The 15,224-nt window shown below is 35.8% G+C and overlaps 1 protein-coding gene across 3 annotated transcripts in view; it reads right to left on the bottom strand.

The window, feature by feature from the left end:
* CEPT1 (choline/ethanolamine phosphotransferase 1) overlaps nucleotides 1–15,082 on the bottom strand; it is a 38,558-nt gene extending 23,476 nt beyond the window's left edge. For 2 of the 3 annotated variants that reach the window (XM_081305284.1, XM_081305285.1), the window contains exons 1-3: nucleotides 14,964–15,082; nucleotides 7,986–8,396; nucleotides 279–426 (exon numbers count right to left, since the gene is read on the bottom strand). In XM_081305284.1, the coding sequence (XP_081161410.1) occupies nucleotides 279–426; nucleotides 7,986–8,324 (487 nt within the window). In that variant the 5' untranslated portion in view covers nucleotides 8,325–8,396; nucleotides 14,964–15,082. The other variant, XM_081305286.1, reaches the window with a different exon arrangement.
* Between the last annotated feature and the right edge of the window lie 142 nt (nucleotides 15,083–15,224).

The raw sequence follows: 15,224 nt of genomic DNA on the forward strand, positions 1-15,224 counted from the left end.
TATAATTCATGAGGTTTTCTTTAATAATGACCATTATACCTTAAACCTTCAAAAAGATGCCCCAAACCATACTTACGATGAAAAAATGAACTTAATTTCTAAATTCCCCAATACTGCCAATAATGAACAAATATGAATCAGTTGCAGTCGTGAGAAATTCTTATTTAATTAAAAAATCATTTATTCTGATGACCAAACAAACCCTTATTTATCCTAAGGCTGTTTATCAAAATGTTTTTATCAGTTACTACTCATTAACATTAAAACAGTAACAATACCTGTTGATAATGAATCACAACCATGATCAAAAAGTTCTCCCAAAGGAGTACTACTATTGGTTCTTCTTGCCTGTTTCCCATCTATAGCGTCCAAAGACTGGTAAATGAAAAGGCCACATGCACAAGCAATATATGCCCACAGAGGTGCCTGTGAAATAAATAAGAAAAACAAGAGTATTCAGACATATTAGTTACTGTGTTTGGTTAACACCTTTTTTTTTTTTGTTGGTCGTTCAAAACATTACATAGTTCTTAATATATCATATTTCACAGTTTGATTCAAGTGGGTTATGAACTCCCATTTTTACCCCGTATACAGATTGCTGTATCACATCAGTTACACTTCCATTGATTTACATATTGCCATTCTAGTGACTGATGTATTCTGCTGTCTATCCTATTCTCTACTATCCCCCTTCCCCTCTTCTCCCCTCCCCTTTTCTCTCTCTACCCCCTCTACTGTAAATCATTTCTTCCACTTGTATTATTTTTCTCTTACCCCTCCTTTCCTCTTATATGTAATTTTGTATAACCCTGAGGATCACCTTCCATTTCCATGCGATTTCCCTTCTCACTCCCTTTCCCTCCCACCTCTCATCTTCTTCTCAAGCTCTTCGTCCCTACCCTGTCCTTGGTTACTCCCCTTATATCAAAGCAGTCATTTGGCATTTGTTTTTTAAGGATTGGCTAGCTTCACTTAGCATAATCTGCTCTAATGCCATCCATTTCCCTCCAAATTCTATGATTTTGTCATTTTTTAAAGCGGAGTAATACTCCATTGTGTATAAATGCCACATTCTTTTTATCCATTCATCTATTGAAGGGCATCTAGGTTGGTTCCACAATCTTGCTATCGTGAATTGTGCTGCTATGAACATCGATGTAGCAGTGTCCTTGTAGCATGCTCTTATTAGGTCTTTAGGGAATAGACCGAGAAGGGGAATAGCTGGGTCAAATGGTGGTTCCATTCCTAGCTTTCCAAGAAATCTCCATACTGCTTTCCAAATTGGCTGCACCAATTTGCAGTCCCACCAACAATGAACAAGTGTACCCTTTTCCCCGCATCCTCTCCAGCACTTGTTGTTGTTGGACTTCATAATGGCTGCCAATCTTACTGGAGTGAGATGGTATCTTAGGGTGGTTTTGATTTGCATTTCTCTGACTGCTAGCGATGGTGAGCATTTTTTCATGTACTTGTTGATTGATTGTATGTCCTCCTCTGAGAAGTGTCTGTTCAGGTCCTTGGCCCATTTGTTGATTGGGTTATTTGTTATCTTATTGTCTAATTTTTTGAGTTCTTTGTATACTCTGGATATTAGGGCTCTATCTGAAGTGTGTGGAGTAAAGATTTGTTCCCAGGATGTAGGCTCCCTGTTTATCTCTCTTATTGTTTCTTTTGCTGAGAAAAAACTTTTTAGTTTGAGTAAGTCCCATTTGTTGATTCTAGCTGTTAACTCTTGCGCTATGGGTGTCCTATTGAGGAATTTGGAGCCCGACCCCACAGTATGTACATCATAGCCAACTTTTTCTTCTATCAGACGCCGTGTCTCTGATTTAATATCAAGCTCCTTGATCCATTTTGAGTTAAGTTTTGTGCATGGCGAGAGAAAGGGATTCAGTTTCATTTTGATGCAAATGGATTTCCAGTTTTCCCAACACCATTTGTTGAAGATGCTATCCTTCCTCCATTGCATGCTTTTAGCCCCTTTATCAAATATAAGATAGTTGTAGTTTTGTGGATTGGTTACTGTGGTTAACACCTTTTTTTATCTGCAGATATTATATCTTCACTCTTTAGAGTGAGTGTTTGAAGTTATAGAAGATAGAAGTGCTACATAATTAAGAACTTACTGAAATAATTAGGATTGTTAGAATTAAATTCCCTGCTTTTAGGTGTGTTTAAACAGATGCTAGTTAACTATATGGGATCTTCCATATCCCTGGGGTTCCATATTCATGGAATCATCTGAGGCTCTATTATATTCAGTATTAAAAACTGTGTCTGCACTATGTTCAGACTTTTCATTATTCCTTAAACAATATAGTATAACAATATTTACATAAATTGGCATTGTATTAGTTATTATGAGTAATGTAGAGATGACCTAAAGCATATAGACAGATATACATAGCTTATGTGCAAACACCACACCATTTTGTATGAGGGATTTAAGTATCTGCAGATTTTGCTATCTGCAGGGAGGTCTTGGAACCAGTTTCCTGTGGATACCACGGGACAACTACTTCTCAGAAATTTTATAGAAATCTATGAGATTTCTTCCATAGAAGCCCTCCCAATATGTAGATTCTAAGATCTGAAGAGCCAATTAGTGAATAATCTAGTACAGTTTTTCCCAAGTTGTACCTTTCAAGATGTTTAATGCTAACCTCATGTTTAATACTGGGTTAAACAACATTAAACAGATTTCCTTTCTGCAGGACTTTTACCAACCCCTAATATTACTAATACATACTGTGAATACTCAAGAAGGGGAAAAAATATACTGATATTTTCCACATTTACTTGAGCAGGTAACTTATTTTTATACACATTTCCTTAATGGTTCATGAAACAACCAGGGAAATGATGGATCTAGTGCAGAGTGCTTAGAACATTATTTTTCAAATATTTAGAGTCACATTTTCAAGGAATAGTTTCCCTTAGACAGGAAATGAACTGCTGGTATTAAATTTAAATAGTATGTGTTTAAAAGAGGGCTTTTATTTGGATCACTGTATTTAAGAATATGGAACAATGTTTTACAATACTTTTCACTATTTTCCCATGCGTAGGCCATGAAAAAATTTTTATAATCACAGGTATCTTCTAAGATACTGGTTACCAGTTACACTGTATTAAACACTTATAGCTGCAAATAATATTTAATATATTCTGTACTGCAAAGGGGTTTCTTTATGAAAGAGATCTGTTTAGATTATTAAAAGGTAAGGCTACTAAAAGGTTCATAGAATGTACTTCCCTTAAGCTAGAGTTTCAAATCTTGAAGACAATAATTATAGTTATATAACCATACTTTACTAAAGCACTCTGAAATGGGCAATTAATCCTAGGACTAAGAACTCCCTCTTCTGGGCTTTAGGTCTACTGCTTCTTGCTGCTAAAGTAATCCTATAACTCTCTAGGGCTGTACTGTCCTACACATTAGCCATCAGTACAACTATTTTAGTTTAATTAAATGAAATTAAACATTCAGTTCTTAAGTTACACTAGACACATTTAAAGTTCTCAATTGCCACTGTAGCTATGGATACCATACTGGACCACAGAGACACAGAACCTTCCCAACACCTCATACATTCTCTTAAATGTCTCTGTTTTAAGGGACTAGAGAGCTAGGTCTAACCATAGGATTTTAATGGGACAAAAAAGGAACTGAACAGATGCTTCACAGAAGAAATAAAACCAATCAACAAATATAATGAAAATATGTCCAACATCTCTAGCAATTAGAGAAATTCAAATCAAAACTAAGATTTCATCTCACTCCCGTCATTTTGGCAATCATCAAGAACAAGGCAACAATAAATGTTGGCAAGGATATGGTAAAAAAAGGTACATTCATACATTGCTAGTGGCACTACAAATTGGTGCAACCATCGTGGAAAGTAGTATGAGATTCCTCAGAAAACTTGGAATGGAACCACCATTTGACCCAGCTATCCCACTCCTCTGTCTATATCTAAAGAACTTAAAATCAGCATACTACAGTGATGCAGCCACATCAATGTTTATAGCAGCTCAATTCACAATAGCTAAACTATGGAACCAACCTAGATACCCTTCAACAGATGAATGAATAAATAAAATGTCATGTATATATATACACAATGAAATATTTCTCATCCTTAAAGAATGAAATTATGACACTTGCAGATAAATGGATGGAGCTGGAGAATATCATGCTAACTGAAATAAACCAATTCCAAAAAACCAAAGGCCAAATGTTTTCTCTGATATGTGGATGCTAATTCACAATTGGGGGGCAGTAGCTAGGGAAGAATAGAGGTACTTTGGATTAGGCAGAGGGGAGTAAAGGGAAGGGAGGGGGTAAAGGATAGGAAGAATAGTAGAATGAATTGGACATTATTACCCTATGTACACATATGATTACACGACTGGTGTGATTCTATATCATGTTCAACAAGAATAAGAAGTTATGCTCCATTTATGTATGATGGGTCAAAATGCATTCTACTGTCATATAGCTAATTAGAATAAAAAAAAATTTTAAATGTTACTATGGAACACACACACACACACACACACACACACACACACACCCAATCCTAGAAAACAATAATATTTATACATATAAGAAAGAAAAACTTTCTCATCTTTAGATTTTCCTTTCTTAATTAAAAATCTATAGAACACTAAGCTAATATTTATATGCTTCATGGTCTTATATGGTCTCAGTCAAAAACCTGTGAAAGATACTGAATGAACAAAAGAACACATCTGAGCCAGGATATCATTAACCCTAATAGGAAGATATGGAATAAACCGATTTTCAAAATCTTGCAATTTTTTATGTGATTAATTCAGATGAAAAATTAGAAACATATGGTTTTACTAAACTTTTGAAACAGTTTAAGGATTTATACAAATGCAAATATATATATATATATATATATATATATATATATATATATATATATATATATATTGGTAGGAGATTTTTAAATTTTTTTCTTCCTGAAAGGATACACCAAACAATTGTCAAACATTGTTATGTTTAGAAGAATTGGTAGGAAAAAAAGGATATGCAAGTAAAAAAGAGAAGATTATGTTTTTTGTTTATATCTTTCTATGTTTGAATTATGCTATGTAATTTCCCCCTCTCCTTTTTAATGTCAATAGAAGAAATTAAGCATGCAGTAAGATTATGAGCAATGTGGCATTTTAATTTTCTTTTCATTTTTTACTAGCAAATAATATCTAATAAGTTAGATATTAGAAATGGGTAAAAAACAGTACATAAATTTAAATTTTTTTTAAATTTTAATTTTTTTGGTACTGGGGATTGAACCCAGGGGCACTCTGTCGCTGAGCTACATCCCTAGTTCTTTTTCTTTTATTTTGAGATAAGGTCTCACTAAGTTGCCAAGCTAGCCTTAAACTTGCAATCCTCCTGAGTCACTGGGATTCTATGTGTACCAACATGCCTGATTTAACAAGTTAATTTTTGGTAAGTTAAATCAAAAGCATTAAACTTAGCAATATAAAAACAAAAACAAATCAGCATTTAAATAAAAAACTCTTATGAATATAGTTTAAAAATTATATTTATTTTCAACAAAACTCTTACTGAAAATGGTATAGCTCAGTTCTGGTTTTCATGTGTGTAAAATAGACAACACTAACTTCCTTTGTCTTGTGTGGCAAGGATAACTCAAGCATATTAACATATATCAAGCTGCATGACAAAAACTCAAATGAATTTCTGGTACTAAAACCAAAACTACTAGATGAAGTTTAATATTAGTAACAAAAAGATCAAGGAGATACTAAAAAAGAGAAGTCTACATTTCTACTGCAGGAATCTGAAAATGTAGAAATTTGAAAAATGGGGACTAACTCACCTTCCTTTCTTATCTATTAGGAAGCTAAAACCATTAAAAGTGACCTTTTCTACCAAAGAAATGGGTAAAAAACAGTATATAAAAAAATATGAAGAATTGATAGTATATGTAGACATAAATCTTCTTGATCACTTACTGGTAAAAGGCCTAAAAGAATTGCAGCCATAATGAAAGTTTATAAATTTATAAAACCTTTGGCTCCAAAATGCTTATAGGCAAAAATATAAAACTCAATAATAAGGACTTGGATGAATCTATGACTTCATATGTTCTATATTATTAGAAGAAATCAGAAATGGAAGGGAGATTGTGAGGAAGAATAACAGGCTATATACTTGAATTTTTTAAAAAAATTAATGAAACAATAACTATCTACCACTTATTAAGCATTATAGGCTAAGCACCCTAAATGCATGATCTTTCTTAATTCTTGTAATATTACAAAGTAAGATCTAGAAAGATTAAAGTATGACTCAGATAATTTATATACTTACTAAAGATCACAGAGATTATAAGGAACTATTACAGAAGATAGGCCTGGCTTATTTTAATGTATTCTGATTTGAGCATAACAAGTATTTCTAGCATGCAGCTATAAATGCATTCAGGCATGTCTCCTGCAGGACATTACCTTCCCTTGTAGAGCACTGAACAGTAGCTCAGTAATATTCCACCTTGATTCCCCCCAGAAGTTTGCTGTTATCAGAGTATTTCCCATTCTGGACTCTCCCCAAAGGTTTAACTAATTCTAGAGTTATTCCAATAATTCCAAATCACAAACAGTGGCCAAAGAAAAGCATTATAGAACATGGAACCTGGTAGGTTCTAGGGTATTCAATAATTGATGATTATTGTCTGATCCATCTTTGATCTTCATTGTAGATCTAACTTTAGACTATTGGAGGGCTTCAGTGGAATCAACCCCATTTTCTGTTGTTCTAATAAATGAATTTGTTAAATCTGCATCAAACTTTTATAGAAGTAGCAGTGAGGGCCTCAGTAAGCTCCAGGTGAACCGTTGGAGGAAATGTGATGAAGGACCCCAGGACGGGTTTAAATGATTTTTATTAGACTTTCTATTTTAAGTGTCCTAAATGAGGTACAGCAAGATACTTAAGAAAATGAGGGAAAATCAGTCATATAATCTATATAAACTGTATTTGAATAGTAAAAGAGGATTAAAATAAACAAATATCTGGAAAACAAAAGTCACATGCTTTATGGGTAACTGTGACCTTTAATAGCCATTCACTTTAAGAGATAAAGGAACTGGATGGTAACTTTATCTGAATAATCTACTTTAAAAAAATTAACTTCAATTAAGAGAAGGAATGTTGTGGCCATTATGATTTCATGTAATTCAGAGTCACTTTTACATCTTTAGTTCCACAGTAACCAGACAGATTATTCTGATTAATAAAGGCAGAACAGATGTTTCTGATTCTTTTCCATCTACCTACTTTAGTTTACCTTTTGATAAGAAAATTAAAAAAAAAATCAATATACCCATTTGGATGAAGAGTTTTAGTTTTATTTTCAAGTAATGGATAGAGAGAATAATATAAGAGCAGAAGAGAGGTGTGGATTTGAGAAGGTTTATATAGTCTTTGGAAGCAATACCATGCTTTCTTTCTTAATGGCAGCCAGAGCAGGATATGAAAAAGAGCAGGATATTGACTTGTTTTTTACATTTACTTTCCCTTTTTAGAAAAGTGATATACCTGAAGTCTATCAGCCACATATTTACAAGAAGAGAAAAGGGATATTCAACAATTCTCTCTGGAAGGGAGAGAAAAATGTTTTTGATAGTACTAGTTTATAGTTATGCCATCTCAAATACCAGACTTTTCTCTCTGATCATTTTAAACTTTACTAAGATTTTTATTCAACCATTTGGAAAACAAAACAAAACAAAACATAAAACTCTTTTATAAAGGGATGAAATTTTACATGTAAATTCTGCTAACATTAATTAACCTACTAGTATCAAGTATATCCCTTGCTTCTGGTTTCTAATAAGCATTATTTAAAATGACCCAGAAATCCCAATTACAATATTCTGATACATAAGAAATATTATGTTTTGGTAAGAAATCCTCTTACCTGCTCTGTAGCTGTAGGGCAGTAGAAGACTAATAAAATAGTTGTACAGATGTTTATTGATAGTCCAATGATGGTGATGAGATTTGGTGCAATCCAGGATGGAACTCTTCCTACTAGCCATTCCCAATATCCTTGCATTAAGGGCTCAAGCAGGGACCGTCCAGCACTTTGATATCTGTGTTCTTCTAGCCGCTTTAGTTGGTGTCTTGACAATGGTGGTGTAGGTAACTGAAACAACTTATTTAATACACACCCTGTAGTACTCATATGCCCAAAGCCCATGGGGGACTCTGGGTGAGAATCTCCACATCGTTTCCTTGTTGGCCGATGCCCACTCATGGATCTTGGTTTTCTTTTATTTGGAAATAACAATTAACCTTGTCTTGTAGTTTTTTTGTGATTCGTGTTTACCTGAAAAACAAGATATACTTGTCAGCTACTACTTACATTAGTATCAGCAAATTAAAAAAAAAAAAATCAACCTGCTAATAGAATAATAAATATCAAAGAGAAATCAGAAAACCAGGGGCCCAATTTTTGTTCTAGTTCTTACTGAAGGTTTATAATCTCACTTTTAAGTGAAAATTATTAAGGGGCTTTAATAGTCATCGGTTTCATGTTACTTTACAGTTTGTTTGACTTTGCAGCTCACAATCTTTTTTTCTATCTCACATACATTTTTTTCTCTCTCAATACTATAACAGAACAAATGCTAGAAATAATCTAATCTCTTCATATACATATATAGAAATTGAGACCCCCAAGGCTAGGAAAGTAGTATTAATACCAGAGGAATGACTTGATTAAAATGGATCTTAAACTAGATTTTTATTTAATGATAATAGCTAACATTTAATATTGAACACTGATATTAACGTAAACCTTTATAATTTTTTTTTTTTTTTTTAGTACTAGGGATTGAACTCAGGGGCACTGAATCACTGAGCCGCATCCCCAGCCCTATTTTGTATTTTATTTAGAGACAGGGTCTCACTGAGTTGCTTAGTGCCTCGATATAAGAGGTGTTCAAAAGAACACAGGGTTTCTGCTTATGCTAAATCAAAAGACAAACTTCTTATTGGTGAAAAGGGATACAGATGATATTCTAGATGGGAATAAACAGTAAGAGAAAAATTAACTCTAAGAAGACAATACCATATATGTATCAGCAGAATGACCCTACAAAATGAGGAAGTAGTAAGAATACAGGATAAGAAGATGTGATGACTGTTGATAAAAAAACTAAGTTTAAGCCCTGAAACCTTGCTCAAGATTTAAAAAAGATTCACAACAACATACTTATAATAAGTAATTAAACAGCATAAGAAAACAATTATATCTTCAAGTTTAGCAATGCATAATACACACACACACACACACACACACACACAGACACACACACATTCATCAGAATGGAGAAGGAAATGAGAACAATTAAAGGCATAAACTACTATTCTCACAAAGCTGAGAATGGTAGTTTATGCCTGTAATCTCAGTGGCTCCAGAGGCTGAGGCTGAGGATTTCGTGTTCAAAAACAGCCTCAGCAACTTAGTGAGATCCCGACTTAAAATAAAACATAAAATGTGCTGGAGATGTAGCACAGTGGTTAAGCGACCCTGGGATCAATCCCTGATACCAAAAAATAAAAAAGAAAATTAGCAGATGACCTCAATGGTTTTAAGTGGTAATGGACTAGAGTAACAAGGTAAGAATGGAAATATGAAAAAGACAGTCAAGTTTACAGGTTTTCTATTTGGAAGGAAAAAATCAGTAGAAAGTACTCATGTATGGCTATGAGAGGTGAAGCAGAAGAAAAAAGGAATCAACAGCTAGAGATTAGTGGTACTGCTTTTAAAAGAGAAAATTAGAATGGAAAACCAGTTAGTTATTTTTTGACTTTTTGGGGTAGGGGATGAGAGAGAAACTGAGGTGAAGTGTAAGCTATAGGACTAGAAGATATAACAGGTAACAATTATTTTTAGGAATCCCCCCTACCCATGGCTTCTCACATGCTGGGACTATAGGTATATGTCCCCACACTTGGCTGATAAATGCAACTTTTAAGTAGAGATATTTTAAACAAAATCAAGACTAGAGTTTGAGTAAAAGATGAAAATTTTGCCATTACTTAGAAGCTAAAGTCCAGTAAAGACTAGAAAGTAGAAAAGGTTTGAAGGGATTAAGTATGGAGAGAAAAGCAAAAGAATGAAGAACATTGTGGGAAATCCATAGTTAATGAGTAGGAGGAGAAACAGCAACTCTAAGAAGATTAAACAAAAATAATCTTCATAGAATAAAAAGGGTAGTAACAGTGGACCAAGAGAGCTGTATTTTGATCTTCTCATCAAAAACTATCTAGAAAGTAGTATGTAATTCCCAGAAGTGATGCAGTATGGGAATGCAGAATGTGATAGAGAACTCAGAACCTCTCAATAGATCTGGTAATCTATTAGCAAAACATGTAGTTGATGTTTCTTCTCCCCCTCCCACCCCACCCATGACAGGATCTGGTTTATTCTGTTGTAATAGGGTGGTCTTGAATGGCAGGAGCCACCTCATACTTGATTAAGGGATGAAATGAGGGCTAATGAAGGCCAGTGGTTGGAGAAGTTAGGAGGTGATGGCAGTACAGGCCATAGGGACAACCAGACATGGCTGAGCTGGACATGTAGATACAATGTTGGTGTCACATATGAACCAGGATATTTTCCCTATATCCTCATAAATATTCAATTTCGAAATTTTTAACATCATTAATGACCTAAGGTGGCATTCAACATTTCTGCCAATCGTGTTTCTTAGCATTTGCCCAGAAAACAGTCATTGTAGTCAAGCTAACTTCCTTAAATACATTTTCAAAAATCTCAAAAAAAAAATTATCAGTGCTTCAATTCAACTAAGTGAGGTATTCTGAAGTAAAAATATTTAAATTCAAACCAAAATGATAAATCGAAACTAACTTCTCACTACTTCAAAGAATTCTTCCTCACAGATATATCACAAAGCTACTGATTAAAACTACTTTTAAGTGATGTCTGTATAATGTTAAACAAATAGTAATGGGATCACTTGAGATCTACAAACCAAAACACTTAGTATTATAGTAGCCAAATTTTCTAGTCAAACTGAATGATGCATTTTCATATTTGATAAGAATAATCAGCTTTGACAGAATTTCACTTGATAGAAGAATAAAAAGTTGAGCCAACCGCATCTGAATTTTATTGTTGCAGTGTTCCATTCTTCTATTATTAAACTTCATACAGTGAGGGTGCTAGCTTGCTTTTGGCACTGAACAAGTACAAGCAATTGATCCTAATGGTTTTAAATTTGAGCTTTTGGCAGGACTAGTTAACAAACTGATACTTTCCTTCTGAGTTTCCCCTTCATGACCTAGATTTCTTTTAACCTTTTACTTTTCTTTTAGAAAAATCTACATTTTGACAAACCTTTGCAGATCCAGCCATTATATAATTCATACTTGAAAAGAGACAATGAGTTTTTGAAGGGGTTCCTTGCCAACATTTCAATTTGGCAACACTGTCCTTGTGGAGTTATTAGCAACAACACTGCAAACATAAATTCAGATACATGTAGCCCTTGACATACAGATGGCCACTTTACTTTCAACACATGTAAATAGCTACAGAGGTTACTCACACTACCACAGGTCCAACTCCATTCTTTCTCCAATCATATGTGAGGCGGGGACTATAGTCATGAAAACCATCTCAGAAAAAAACTTCTGAATTTTAGCAAAAGGAAAAACAAGCATGTCAAGGGAGTAGATACAAAAGGAGGACAGACTATGTGGAGAGAAAAGTGAAAGGATATAGGAAAGGAACTGTGTAAAGGAGGTACAAATATAACAAAACTTATTTTAACCATGAGATTTTTTTACGGAATCAAGCCTGTGCTCAAAAGGATAAGCAGAAAATGTCCTTTCTCACCATAGGTGCAAGAAATTAAAACAATAAAAAAGTAAAAAATTAAAATTATTGCTGGCTAGCCTAGAAAAAATTACCCACCAAACCAATTTTTATAAGAAAATGTATTCCAAGTTCTAAATTCATCCAGCCAATACCTAAATCTAGTGAATAATACAGATAAGGTCCCAGCTCCTGTGCACAGTGAGGAAACAACTGAAAACTTGTAAAACAAATAATAACATTGCAAGGTGTAATGGGCTCTGTGGGAAAACAAAATGCTGAGCCAGAAAATAGTTGGGAGTACATGTTTTAAATAGGGTAACTGAAGTTTCTGAGGAAGTAACTTTTATTCCAAACTTAGGAAAAGAAGGAAGGAGATGGTTTAAGGGCAAGAAGAAGAATAGTTTTAAGAAAATGGAACAGGCCCTGAGACAGAAGAGAGCTTATCTTTTTCAAGTACCTGAGGAATCACAATGGCTAGACAAGAATAAACAAGATAGAAGAGTGGAACAAAAATGAAGATAAAAAGAGTGCGACAAAAATGAAGTTTGAAAAGTTAGACAATGCAGAAGCAAAGAGCTGAGATTTTATTCTGATGTCATGGAAAAACCACCAACAAATTTACAAAGAAACCTACAATTCTGGGCACAGGCTAATTGTTAACTGAGGATAGTTTTCATAAATCATAAAACTGAATATTTTAAACTGTAAAAAATTCCCACTGCCTTTAAGGCTCCAGAGTCCTGCACTCTTGGTAATACTTGATGCATTTTGAACATTTTCTGTTTATTGTGGGTCTCCCCGCCCCTTCCTCTCATCACACACACATTGCTTAGTAATTTCCATATTAATATTTTTTCTTTCTATCTTGTACCATACCTAGCACTAAGTAATTAGTACGTACTTAACAATGAACAAATATGGACACATCTAGTATTTAATGAGCACTTAGTTGTTTCTAGATATTAGGGAAATAGAAAGATTGAAATATTCCATATTCTCAAGAAGCTCAAAAGGTGGTGGTGGGGGTTTGTAGTCTTATAAATGGATAAATTATAACACGATGCCAACAAATTGTTTGGGGAGTCCAAAGGAGAAGACATATGGTCTGACAAAGCATTTTCTTTGTACATACATGAATATTTATGTGAAAGTCCAACAAAAGTACAAGATTATAATCAGAGATATTTAATGAATACACTTACTAAAATTACACACAATTGTGGGCCTTAAAAAGTCTATCATGTAAAACATTTGTGTTTATAGTGGCTGAGGATAATGACATTTGCCTACCATATTTCTGTTGTGACTTTAGCATGGGGTACATCTGACTATCACATTAAAAAAAAGACAAAAGATAAAAACCAAAAAAACTTCAACCGCTGAGCAGAGGACAAGGTAAACTTACACAATATCCAACCTGTTATGTGAAATTCCAGAATTTTCATTCCTCCCCCCACATCTAAGGGTGCCAAGTTTTGATCTGCACTGATTCAGCATTATGTTTACAATCCTTTCACAGGGAATTTGTGATACGTACTCCTTCCCACCTTATGGTACTACCAAAGGAAAATACTAATAGCTGGCACTACCAGGAAAGGAGGCATATTATAAAGAATAAGAAAGGAGAAGGAAGAAAGAAAAAGAAAATAGGAAAAAAGGATTAAATTCAGCATTACTTAACAAATGATGCATACAGCAAGTTTACAGAAACAAAAGCCTTTTCAGCAGACTTGGAAGCAAAAATACTACGTGTAAAACAACTTGGATCTAGTGTTTTGCTTAAGTGCAATCTTGCATTCTTTAAGAAAGGAAGTAACTTTCTGGGGGAGGGCGGGGAGCAAAAGTCTTGCATTTCATAGAATATTTTAAAAAAGAAAATATGCACCCTAGAAAAGAAATTGCTATGCAATAAAATGTAACTGTCCTTAATAGGAGAGGCAGAGAAGAGTCGTAAAGACAAGTTGTACAAGAAGCTTTTAAGTACTTTTCTCAGCATAGAACAAATACGTAGCAAAATCCTTTCAGAACTTCAATCCCTGGAATTTTATGCAAAAGCCAATTGTTCTAAATTGGTAATATTATAAACACCCTCATCCCAATCTATGTTGTTTTTTGAGCCAGTCAAGTACAAAAGTATTCGAACACATTTCTACAAGTTCGACAGCAGGTACTAAATTTTCTGACTACGTTCAGATGAAACATTAATATTTGTTCAAAAGCATCTATACATCCGTCTACTGCAGTAGAGATTCGCTTAACTAAAAGATTTCAAGCAAAATCACACATTCAACACCAATGATGCAAAATGCCACACACACCACACACACACACACACACACACGACACAAAAATGCCACGCACGGTATTCTAGAACACAAACAAGGATAAATGTAAAGATCTCATTCATCTCAGCATTCCTGGGAACACTGGCCAACACCAGCGATCCTTCAGTCCATTCTCCTTCCAAGAATATTGCTGAAATTAAACCCTAGCCGGCAATCTCAGAGAGCTTGTCAATACGGGTTGAAATTTCTAGAAAAGTTGCTGATCAAGAAGCGAGGCCCAGCCATGAAACACCACCACCGCATTCCAAAAGGAAGGCAAGCCCGGCGCAGGACGCCACACGGTTCGTGGACTCGGCAGCACCGGGGCAGGAGGGTGTGGACCTGACAGGCAAGGTCGGTTCCGCGCGGGCAGCGCCCCAGCCCTCGACCTGCCCAGCGCTGGCCAGGCAGGCGCTTCTCGCTCCCACAACCCTCGGCTTCCTCACAGCTCCGGGGATTCCACCCCCGGACCCCGCCACCTCAGCCTCCAGAGTCCCCGAAGGGGCCAGGAGTCGCCCCTCGTCCTCCCCACAACCCCGCGCGCGAGGCCACCCGGTTAGAGGAAGAAGGACGGCGTCTGCCTCAGCGAGTCCATCCGTATTATACCGTAATGCCCACCCCTAAGCATCCAGTCCTCTCTTCACTCTGCCTGGGAGAAACGCCTCCCACCACGTCCTCCACTTCCCAGCCGCTTTCCCAAGACCGATCCCCGCAGACTTACCCCGACCTCAACAAGCACACCCCTAGAAATAACAACTTCGACTCCTGCCGACTGGATGAGTGATCGGCGGCAGCACTTTCACGACACTTTCGCGATTGCCGTAAAGGTAGAAAGGGTCGGGAGGAGCGGCGGCGCGCCCGGAGCTGGCCTGGCTCCTCGGGAGCGCGCCTCGGGGCCCCGCCCTGTCTCGGAGCGGCTGGCAGGGTTCGGAGCCTGCGGGCGGCGCTGGCTGGGCCAGCCAGGTAAGATAGGCCGAAGGTG

The sequence above is a fragment of the Spermophilus citellus genome (genome assembly GCF_964194105.1).
Source record: "Spermophilus citellus genome assembly, chromosome: 9".
NCBI lineage: Eukaryota > Metazoa > Chordata > Mammalia > Rodentia > Sciuridae > Spermophilus > Spermophilus citellus.